General features: G+C 42.6%; 1 protein-coding gene across 5 annotated transcripts in view; it reads right to left on the bottom strand.

Moving 5' to 3' along the window:
• Positions 1-12306, bottom strand: part of eml1 (EMAP like 1) — a 196160-nt gene that overhangs the window by 59383 nt on the left and 124471 nt on the right. For all 5 annotated transcript variants that reach the window (XM_067991785.1, XM_067991781.1, XM_067991782.1 and 2 more), the window contains exon 3: positions 2470-2599. In XM_067991785.1, coding sequence (XP_067847886.1) covers positions 2470-2599 — 130 coding nt within the window. The remainder of the gene's footprint in view (positions 1-2469; positions 2600-12306) is intronic.

Genomic DNA, 12306 nt, shown 5'->3' with positions numbered 1-12306 from the left:
TTGCAGCAAACTTTAATTATAGCTATTAAACAGTGATACAGAATTAATCTAAAAAACATTGACCCAACTATCCACTTTTACCAAAGCTGTGGGTTTACACCACAGGCTGCAAGATTTTCTCAAGCCAGCTATACACATATGCAAACCTTGGGAAGCAACTGATTGCTTCAAACAGCTTTCCTACAAAAAACCTGATGCACTGATGTGGAAAGATGGGTTCTACTGTTGTGTGATCACTGTCTGATCTCATTACTGAAATCCCTATTTGGGAAAAAAATAGTCTTCTGTTTGTGACCAGCAGAGAGGCTAACAAGAGAGAATGAACATTGCAAATCAGAGCGTGAAAGAAGGCAACTTAGTTTTGTGTTCATTTATTAAAATATCTTTTCAAATAAGTGTCAAGCCTTATTTATACAAAGACCCAAATACAGAGACTCTAACTGAATCTTATTCCAAGAACTGAGGCACTCCTCTCTCCAAGCAATTTCCCTTAAAGAAATGATAAAAAATTTTAAAATCATTACAGGATCCTATTTCACTAAAATCCCTACATCTTGGGTTATTCTGGGAAATCTAACAGGATTTGTTCATGACTCTATAAAACATTGACAAAGTTCCCCTAATGGTTCAGAGAGTTTATTCAGTGAGTAGCTGAGCCATACAGACCAAGAACATCCTCGGTTTGATCCTCAGGCTGTGCTGAGTTAGCCCCTAAGCCGGATAGGGATAATTGGGCTCAGAACCCTAGTTAACAAGTGGGCAATTGACCAGGATTCCTGCTCCTGATTGCTATCCAGCAATTGGAAGTGCATGTGAATGAACATTACCTAAGCCCATGTTTGGACTGGGCTGTGATACCCAATGATCAAGTAACTTATGACATATGAATAATAATGAGCAAGGAAATGTTGCTTGTGGAGTCATAATCCAGCAAAGAGTCAATATCTTCAGGAGTGGAGAGGACACAATTATAAGGAAAAAATATCTGATAAAAATCCAGTGGCTACAAGTGCCTGGATGTTGGAGCTTCTCATTTGAAAAGTATAGAAATTGTGGTAAATATCTTTGCCTAATATGTTTATACAAGCCATTAGATAAATAAAACTAAGGAATGCCATTTGGCCCAAATAAGCTCAACCTTCCAGCAAGACGTTACAATTCATAGCATGTGATTGGTTTAAATTTTCCTCGTCAGTGCTCTTGGTGCAGAACTGCCCTTCCTAATTTGGTATCATCTATCGATTTGACCAATTTGCATTGAGTTTCTGAATACAAATCATTAATGTAAATTAGAAACTGGCGAGGTCCCAACCCCGATCCATCAGTCACCCCAATCAGCGCCTCCCCCCACCTCAGCATAACTCCTCTAATTGTTTTCAGCCAATTTCTTATCCATTCCCAAGTTGTACCCTAAATCCCCACATGTTAACTAGTAGTCTTTCATGTTGAACTTTATCAAATACTTTTTGGAAGTTTAGGTAATCACGTCAAAGGGTTTTCCTCAGTCATTTCCTTAAAAGAGTTGGTCTTCTTTACATTGCACTGCATGTGGACAACGGCAGAAAGAAATCCCTAGAATAAACCTACAGCAAACTATACCAAGGTTAAAAATAAGTATGAAAAAGTATATAATAGAAGTTAGGCAATATGATAGGATGTATAATCTAAAATGGGGCATAATAGTGTGTATGATCTTGCATAAAACACTAGTTAAGCCACAGCTTGAATGCTGCGTACAGTTCTGGTCACCACATTACAGGAAGGATGTGATTGCACTAGAGAGGGTACAGAGGAGATTTATGAGGATGTTGCCAGGGCTGCAGAATTTTAGCTATGAGAAAAGATTGGATAGGATGGGGTTGTTTTCTTAGGAACAAAGGAGACTGAGGGGAGATTTAATTGAAGTATCTAAAATTATGAGGGGCCTAGATAGAGGACCTATTTCCCTTAGCAGAGGGATCAGTGACCAGGGCATAGATTAAAAGTAATTGGTAGAAAGATTAGAGGGGAGCTGAGGAGAATTTTTTTCACCCAGAGGGTGGTCGGGGTCTGGAACTCACTGCCTGTAAGGGTGGTAGAGGCAGAAATCCTCTACTCATTTAAAAAGTACTTTGATGTGCACTTGAAATGCCGTAACCTACAGGGCTACGGACCAAGTGCTGGAAAGTTGGATTAAGCTGGATAGCTCTTTTTCAGCCTGCACGGACATAATGGGCTGAATGGTCTCCTTCTGTGTTGTAACTTGCTATGATTCTATAATAGGATACTATATGGAGCATAATGATGGTATTATTTGATGATATAGTAGGTATAATGGTTGTATCCTTAGGAATATAATGGGATGCTTTTGGGACATAGAGAAGCATTTTAGGACACATCTTGGAAGTAAGGGCATTATGGGGGTATCTGAGGGATATAATAAAGATCATAGATAGTACCTGCTGCTTTTTTGCCTGAGTCCACTCTCACCTTTTGGTTGCTGGTGATGTATCCTTCCTGACTCCAGATGGAGATGGCAGAGAGCCACTTCCCTTCTTTGGTAGTACAGTTCCATTGTTAACTGTAGGCCTTAATGGCAGGGCTTGCACTAAGGGTCTTGCTGCAAAGCAAACAAACAATACATTACTACCATCTATAGAATAAATGTTCCTCTTGTTCATGTAGTAAATGAAGTCAGATCTCTAGAATGTAAGGGTTGTAACTTTTTCATCTGTGTTCACTTTGGAGATTAATACTCTAGTGGGGAAAAGTTACTTGGCTATATTGTGCGGTACTGTTGGTTCTGTTCCAAAAAAAATTACAGACTTGAAATTAAGCTGTGGAATAATTGAAGCAAATGCTTGATTTGCTTGTCTGAAATTCCTCTCTCCACTATTTTAGTGGCAGCAATATCTACTTTAAAATAAATGCCTTTGCCAATATAGCAGAGAGTGGAATTTGAGATGGATGCTTTAAGCATTTGTAAGCTTTCATATCTAGAATCCCAAAGTGTAATTTCAAAGCTCATGTTCAAAAAATTTCATGAGCAAAGGAAGGAGAGTTACCACAAAAAATGCCTCCTTCTGTAATATCATGTAAAATCATAATAAAATTAATACTTTCAAAATATTCATGAAAAAAGAGAAATTACTTGACATTGTGGTTTATTTCCCCATAAAAGAAAATACAAAAGGTACATGAATATTTAACCCATGAATTTAACATTACACATTGCTTTATCTTTCTGATTTACCGTTAAAGAATTGAGAAATCTAAAGTGGTGAGTGTCTGAGGTCAGGATCCAGGTTCATTTCCAGGTTGCATTATCCTGAGGTGAATTTTATCATTTCATTTTTCTCAGATTTTAGATAACATTCAAGGAACACGCATTGGTGAGATAGCTGTGTAAATAAATCAGGGCTGAGAGCCATGACAAACCAAATTGGCTAGATGGACATATTGGTCAGAATTCAGCTTTGGTTCAACAATTAAGTACAGATGAATTCTACAAAATAGCAGAAGATACTGGAAATGAGTTCTTTCTGTTTCAGGAGTGATAACACAAGGGCTTGTACTAATATCATTGGATGGTGTGGGAGAAGTAAGCCTTCAGTTTCGGTAAAACTGAAGTTCTAAACCAAGCTTGGGCATCCTGGATACCCCAACAATATCCACAGTTCCAGATTAAACACTAGGGGGTAGGGTTTCCACTTTGGGCTCAATCGGGAAATAGCGCCCAAAATGTGCTTGAAACTGCGCTGGTTAGGTTAGGCTTTTAGTTTCCACTAAAATTCATTTGCATAATCACAAACGGAAAATCTTCCATGAACCAGCATAATCGGGGAGTGTAATAGAACGCAATTGTTTCTTTTTTTTCTATTAAAAAGTATTCCTCGCTGTATTTAAGAGTGGTAACCTGTTGCAGTTGTATTAATACAGCTGAAAATGGGTTTATCAGCAAAAATAAGCATTTTTAATAAGGCTGTCCAGTCCTCCACCTGTGAATAACCTGATTTATAATCACTGCAAATGACTTAAAAAAAAACTGTACTGAACTGTTTAATGGTTTCATTGGTGTAAACTAGTCAGCTCTTAATAAATGAAAAAACTTTTAAAACATGCCTACTACTGCCTGTGCGCCTAAGAAAATGAACGCAATTTGAAGAGCCTCGCAATATCGGCCTGTGGGCATGGCCAGTTTTGTGGGTGGGGCCTGATTCGGGCGAATTGAATCTGGAGTCAGTGTAAAAGATCTCGGAAAACATGAAGGTAAGTGTTTTTGGGCGTAGCTTATGTTTAAAATTGCCCGAATGTTTGGGCTGGTTCGGCTGATTCCGCCTGGATTGCGCTGTTATAGTCAGCGGAAACAAGCAAAATCTCAACCCCTAGATTCCAAAAATCATGTCCAGTAACATTAGTAGCTAATAACAGGACCAGTAACAGCAATCACCCGATAAAATTTTTGTGAAACAGGCTGACATGTAGTTCATTCCAACCATGATACTTTTTCAATATTTGTTGCAATGGTAGCAATTATAGAGGGATTAGAAATTGAATATTTCCTTTGTGTCTTGTTTGCTGCATTTGTAAACTTGTTTTGAAAATTTTCCTTAAACAACTGCAAAGGCAGACTGATTTGTAATATTATCTTGGAAAAAACTTAGTACAATGATGTAAATTAGACAGAAAACAGGCTGCTGATTTGCTGTCACCAGTTCCGCCCAAGATAAATATCACCCCCTATAATTTCACAAAGATTGGCTGTTCAAGGCAATAATCATTAAGCATTGTGTGCATACAGAACCAGAGTTTATGCTCTTGATGACTGTGTGAAAAAAGGGAGTTGAATGGGCAAGGGCCAGCTCTCTAAATTAATAATGCTTTATGGAGAATCTCCTGTAGCATTGTGCATGGTAAGTCAGAAAAGAACAAGAATATTATTCTGTGATATATATATATAAGCATAGAATTATGCCATGTACTGCACAATGTATTATTCTGCTTTTAAGGTGGAGCTATGTGTAACCTTGTCTGTCCCTTTAAGACCACAGTTATGTAAATAGGCATACCCCGAGGTCTAATTCACGTTAGGTGCATCTTAAGGTCTGTTAGAGAGTAATCATTCTTCTGTAAATTGGCATTTGCCTCCATTTCCTTCCATAGGTCAGAAAACCAACAGGAAATGACTGCCTTTCTTTCTCTTTTTTCATGCTTTTCTTTTCTAGATTGTTTTATATCTACAACAAAGTGTGAAACGTTGAAGTGTAATGTCTGAGATGTCACGACGTACGCAAGATGCAAGACTTTTATACATGTCAATAATTATCTATGTATATTTATTGCATGCATATGTGGTAAATGTTTTACAAAGTTAGATCATTCATTTTTAAATTATGAAAATTACTAGCAAAATTAAAGGATGACAGGGTAAAAAGTATTGTTGGCAATGTTATCTTATGAATGTTGAACACGCAGAATCAAATTCCTCTCTTTGCTACTTTAACAGAAACATTAACCTGTTTATTTTGCCATTTCTGTTAAAATAGCAGAGAAGGGAATTTGATATGCACACAGTAAGTGTTCACACGATTTACACTGTCAATATGTTTTTTTTGAAGATCTCACTTTTTAAGATCAAAGTCTGAACTTTCCACTGCCAGCCACCCATTGTAGTGGTCGCAGTTGGGTAGTGGAAAATAGGCAAGAATTCCATATTACTGATGTAGTTTCCAGGAGATAGGGGTAGGAAATTGTCTCAAAAAGGCAGGCACTTCATTTAAGAATTCACTTGAGGACTGTCCCTCCTGCGTATTATTTTCTGCCATTCTGGAATACAAGATTCAGATATAAATCATACCTGTATGAAAAAGATATCCAGAGTTGCTAGGCAGTGCAAAGTAAAGCAAAGGCCATGAAAAGGGCACCGTAATGTTAAGTGTATTTCACCCATTTCTTAATCATTATTTTGAATGTTTTCTTTTCTTTCTGCTGGCACTTAAGTTCCCATCAGCTTTTGAGACAATTTTTGTGAAAGATTTTCTGCCCCAGCAGCATTACTAACACCAATGGGAATCCCGTATCTGGGATGTTTAGGAGGACCAACAAAGTGATGCCAGGCAACTCAGGCTGAATGAGAGGTGAACCCATCTGCAGACAGAGGTAATTATACCTTACTTTGGCAGGCAATTGGTGCACATGGAGGCTTTTCTTCCCAAAGAAAGCAGGGAGAGCAGACTCAATACCTGATTAACTTTTGGATGTTGCCTCGGAAGTAACCCTATTGCAATATGTGGAGTTTTCAGTGGCATTGCATTAAAGAAGATGTGGGATCAACAGCAAGTGTACCCTGAATGGATGGACCTGCCAAGATGCTACCATCTGCAGGCTGTGGCATAGCTTCTTGGCAATGACCGTGGGGAACTGTCTTCACAGAATTTGGGTCACTAGAGAACCAGTTGCAGAACTGTGCCATTCGCTGGTAGGACAAATGCTGCTACCATGTTGCAATGCTGATCTATGGGGATGGTGCTACAGGCATCCACCGTTCTCACAAACACCTCCCTTTAGTAGCCACAAAAGAGGGAATTGAGTGCTGAGTTGTTCTATCACCTGTCTGCAGATTCACGCTTGCGCCTTGGGTTGCCTTTCCCTTCATTTCTGTCTGTCACTTCTTAGTACCCTCCCCATCAGCCTAGGTAAAGTTTGCTAATAGGTTGAGATGCTTTCTGATCCTTTGCAAAGGCTTTCAGAATTTTTGTCCCCCATTCTGACATTTCCCTCTAATTTTGCCCATGCCTTGAAAAGTAAGTTACATATAATTTTGTACTCCCACCACTGTGATTTCTATAACCATCCAAATGTGCAGCTGAAACTATGCAAATGAGCTAGCCTTGGAAAATTGGATGCAAACAGCACACTTCCATTTCAATCTGTCTAAAACCTGCCAATAGCAATTCTAAACTACATCAATATCAGGTGTAGATGACACCCCCTCTGCAAAATCATTCTTGGAAGAATTAAAACCATGACTTTCTACACAATCATCTCTGACAGGCAAAAGGCTATCCCTGCAACAGCTTTATATGTTATTTTCTTTGTGCTTTTGGTCCTTTACATCACAGCCAGCAACAAAAACTCTTACAAACAGGCCTTTGAAGTTCTTCAATATCCTCTAGCTCGCTGCTTTATCAGGCACATTAATTAAAATAGTGACATTGCGGCTTGTTAAGGGTTTGCCATTTATCAGGGGATATAATTTTCCCTCAGTACAGGATCAATTTGTGCCTATCCAAAGGATGTCACTGAGTGGCTGCAGAACATTCTGGGGGGGGGGGGGAGGGGGGGGGAGGGTGAACAGCCAGAAGTCGTGGTCCATATCGGTACCAACGACATAGGTAGAAAGAGGGATGAGGTCCTGCAGGCAGATTTTAAGGAGTTAGGAAAGAGATTAAGAAGCAGGACCTCAAAGGTAGTAATCTCCAGATTACTCCTGGTGCCACGCGCTAGTGAGTGTAGAAATAGGAGGATAGAGCAGATGAATGTGTGGCTGGAGAGGTGGTGCAGGAGGGAGGGCTTTAGATTCCTGGGGCATTGGGACCAGCTCTGGTGAAGGTGGGACCTATACAGGCCGGACGGGTGGCATCTCAACGGAGCTGGGAACAATGTCCTCTTGGGGAGGTTCGCTAGTGCTGTGGGGGGAGGTTTAAACTAATTTGGCAGGGGGATGAGCACCAGGATGTAGCAATGGAAGGGAGAAACACAGGGCACAAAGGATCAGGGGAGAAAGATAGCACTAGAGCAAGTAGTAGTACAGTATTAGGTGGGATCAGACTGAGAGAGAGTACAAGAAAGTCTAAGACTGGTTTGCAATGCATGTGTGGTAAACAAGGTTGGTGAGCTGCAGGCACAAATAGCCACATGGGAATACAATGTCATGGAGATAACGGAGACCTGTTGAGAAAGTGATTAAAAAAGCATACGGGATCCTGGGCTTTATAAATAGAGGCATAGAGTACAAAACTATGGAAGTCATGATCAACCTTTATGAAACACTGGTTCGGCCACAACTGGAGTATTGTGTCCAGTTCTGGGCACCGCACTTTAGGAAAGATGTGAAGGCTTTAGAGAAGATGCAGAAGAGATTTACTAGATTGATTCCAGGGATGAGGGACTTTAGTTACGTGGATAGTAGGAGAAGCTGGGGTTGTTCTCCTTGGAACAGAGACAGTTGCGAGGAGATTTGATAGAGGTGTTCAAAATCATGAAGGGTCTAGACAGAGCAGATAGAGAGAAATTGTTCCCATTGGCGGAAGGGTCAAGAACCAGAGAACATAGATTTAAGGTGATTGGTAAAAGAACCAAAGGTGACATGAGGAAAAGCCTTTTTATGCAGCGAGTGGTTAGGATCTGGAATGCACTGCCCGAGGGGATGGTGGAGGCAGATTCAATCATGGCCTTCAAAAGGGAACTGGATAAGTACTTGAAAGGAAAAAATTTGCAGGGCTATGGGGATAGGGCAGCAGAGTGGGACTTGCTGGATTGCTCTTGCATAGAGCCAGCACTGACTCGATGGGCCGAATGGCCTCCTTCCGTGCTGTAACCTTTCTATGATTCTACTGAAGATTTTCTTTGCTTGTGTGTTAGTTGCTGATTCAGAGCAAAGAAATCAGCAGTACTGATCAGTGATGGCTGTTTGCCAGGACCCCGCTGTAGTGAACATGCTGCTGAAAGTAAATAGGACAATCAGGACTATTCAGAACAAGCCATTTGGCAAGCGGGCTCTAGCCCTCATCAGACAAACTCATTCATTTATTAGGAATCATAAATATTGTGGTTCCACCACTAATAATTTTCCAAATAAAATATTTAATTTTTGAAAACATGGGGGTGATATTAACTATCGGACGGCTGACTGACGGAGTGCGAGGGACAATAGAACCAACAGGAGGCCCAAACCATTTTAAAGGTCTGGCAGACTGTGGGCACCAGAGGGGCATTCTGCTACAGCATATATTGGGCGGGCCCAGAGGCTGAGCTGGCTAGCATCAAGGTAGCTCTGGGAGGGGCGTTCGCAAAAGTGGGGAACCTGGTGCATCAGCGGCCCATATTATCTCTGTGGAGGCCAGGGGAGCACTCCTACTCCTGGCCCCACAAAAATAATTAAAACTTACCTTTGCTGCTCCCCTTTGGCTGGGCCTCCTGCTGAGGCCAGGCGGAGCCTGCATGGCGCACTCTCTGTCCAGTTGTTTTCAAAAATGGCAATCGGAATCCTGTGTACCTCATAGGACCCTGATTTGCATAGTAAAAGAGATTAACAGCTGAATCAAGTGTCTAGGCCCTTCCAAAAATGGCGTCAGCCAGATTGGAAGCGGGAACAGGGCGGTAAGCTTTGCCCCATCATTTTAGGGGCACTAATGGAGATCTCTCCCATAAATATTATATTTCATGACTGTTGCCCTTTGTTTCATTTGTTGTAACCTATCTAATAACATCTTACAACGTGGATTCCTCACAAGCTGTCTGTAGCCTGAAAAGTCATCCCCTCTTCCTACTGCATTGACCCTCTAGAGTAATTAACAAAGACACTGGATTCATGCGCACATCTGATATTTTCCTCACTATTATTCAGTGTATTGGCTTGAGCAATTCACTATTAATCCTCTTCCTCATCTATATGTTACCCTTGTCGAGGTCATTCCACATGTACACTGTGGCATCCGACTCTACCTCTCTCACCATCATTCTCGACCACTCCATTGCCTTTGTGTTGTCAAACTGCTTATCAGACATCCAGTCTTGGATGAGCCACAATTTCCTCCAGTTCAACATTGGGAAGACTGAAGCCATCATCTTTGGCCCCCAGCACTAATCACCGAGTCCATCCCCCTCCCTGGGAACTGTTTCAAACTGAACTGGATTGTTCACAACCTCAGTCTCCAATTCAACCCCAAACTTCCAACGTCACGTCCTCTCCATCACACAGGCCTCCTACTTCCACCTCTAACATCATCCACCTCCACACCTACCTCAGCCCATCTGTTGCTTAAACCCTCATCCATGCTTTTGACACCTTCAGACTCAACTATTCCAATACTCTCCTGGCCGCCCTCCCATCCTCCACACTCCGTAAACTTCAACTCATCCAAAACTTTGCTGTCCACATCCTATCCTGCATCAAGTTCTGCTCACCTATCACCCCTGTCGTTGCTGACCTACATTGACTCCTGGGGGTCAATTTTGAAATGGTGGCTGGTTGGCAGTGGGTGAGGGGGGGGTGGTGAGGGTGCGCGTGGCAAACCCGAGTAAAAAAACGTACCTTTTCCGACGCGATCGAGGTGTAATTGATGGTGATTAAAGTTGTTTCCAGATCTCGCACCCGGCAGCCAGCCCGATTGACAGGCTGGCTGCCGAAAGGAGCTGCAATGGCAGTGGAGTGGGAGGGGGGGGGGGGGGGTGGGGAGAAAGAGAGAGACGTCATCCGGCACTGGAACAGAGTGTGGGGGGGCGCTGAAGATCAGGGGGTGGGGGGGAAGTAGGAGGGAGATCAGGGGGGGGGAGGAGGGAGATTGGGGGGGGGGGAAGAGGAGGTAGATCGGGGGGGAGATTGGGGGGCGATCGGTGGGGGAGAAGGACGGAGATCAGGGGGGAGAAGGAGGGAGATCAGGGGGAAGAAGGAGGGAGATCGGGGGGAGATCGGGGGGGGAGAAGGAAGGAGATCATGGGGGAGAAGGAGGGAGATCGGGGGGGGAGAAGGAGGGAGATCGGGGGGGAGAAGGAGGGAGATCGGGGGGGAGAAGGAGGGAGATTGGGGAGGGAGAAGGAGGGAGATCTGGGGGGGAGAAGGAGGGAGATCGGGGGGGGGAGAAGGAGGGAGATCGGTGGGGAGAAGGAGGGAGATCGGTGGGGAGGAGGGAGATCGGGGGGAGAGAGGGGGCGAGATAGGGGAAATTGGGGGAAAGGGGAGATCGAAGGGAGACACGGGGGCTGAGAAGGACATCGGAGAGGGGGACATCGGGGGGAGAGGGGGACATCGGACATCGGAGCAGGGTGGAAAGGTAGGTTTATTTTCTTTTTTAACTTTGTGCAATGGTTTTTTATTTAATTTATTTTGTTTATTTTTGCTTGATCCGGCCCTGAATCGGAAGCCGTGGAAAAGCCGCCCAGGTAAGTTTAAAATCGGTTTAACTATCTACTATGTCAGAAATAAAGTACCTTAAGTACCTCAATGAGGTAAGTTTGGTTCTTTAACTATCATCCCGCCAGCTTTAATTTCCTGCTGGACTTCCGCATTCGGGAAGTGTGCAAGCACACAGGCGTGTCTGTGGGAAACCTGGAAGTCCGCGGGTTGGGGCTGGCTTCCTCATCTGCTCGGGATTGTCCCGATTTTTGCAGGCCCCCGCCCCCAGTGCACCCGCAATTTGATTTGAAAATCGGGGCCCTGGTATCCCAATGTCTCCAATTTACAATACTCATCATGCTTAACTCCCTTCATAGTCTCACCCCTCCCGATCTCCATAAACTCCTCCAGAAATACAATCTCCCTTCTTCAGCTGGCTTCGATTCTGGCCTTTTGTACACACCCTTCACTCCACAGTTGGTGGCTGTGTCTTCAGTCACCTAGTCTCCATGCTCTTGAATTCTTCCTCAACCCCTCCATCTCTCCACTTCCCTCTGCTCCTTTAAGGCCCTTCTTATAAACCATCTCTTTGACCAACCCCTCCTAATATCTTCTTTCGCTCAGCATCTATTTTTTTGATTACACTTCTGTGAAGTGCCTTGGGATGTTCTTCTACATTAAACACAGTATAAAATTGCAAGTTATTGTTGTTAATTAGTTGTGCAATTTGTGTAAATTTTTTTTTGCTTGAGATAAATCACAATCAAGATTCATTCGAATGTAGAATTACAAATTATGCATTCATGTTTCGCGCACATAAATACCAAAAAAAGAGAATCAATATTGAACATTTCAAAATTAATTTATTGGCAATAAAGTACTTTAGAATGTTCTGAAAGGCATTGTATAAATGCAAATTATTTCTTTATGTGTATGAAGTATAACCTTGTTCGACACAGAAATTTTATTTTAAGTCAGTTCATTATCTAAATGCTTTGTGCAGATGAAACTGATGGAGTTACTTTCCCAAACACTCGCCACATGGTGAGCTCCTGATTCAGTCAGGCTGTCTGAGAAGTTATCACAACTCTTATTGGCATAGCCCCCCAGCCAGGATGGACAATTAGAAGACAGTAATATCTTGTGTTGCTCTTCTGGCACCTTCCAGCAGATGATCACAGAGCAGCTTTTGCAGAGTCCTTAGGGGAGGC

This window comes from Heptranchias perlo, chromosome 10 (genome assembly GCF_035084215.1).
Source record: "Heptranchias perlo isolate sHepPer1 chromosome 10, sHepPer1.hap1, whole genome shotgun sequence".
NCBI classification, from domain to species: Eukaryota; Metazoa; Chordata; class Chondrichthyes; order Hexanchiformes; family Hexanchidae; genus Heptranchias; species Heptranchias perlo.
Note: the sequence above shows the minus strand (reverse complement) of the source record. Positions and strands in the feature narration are given on the sequence as shown.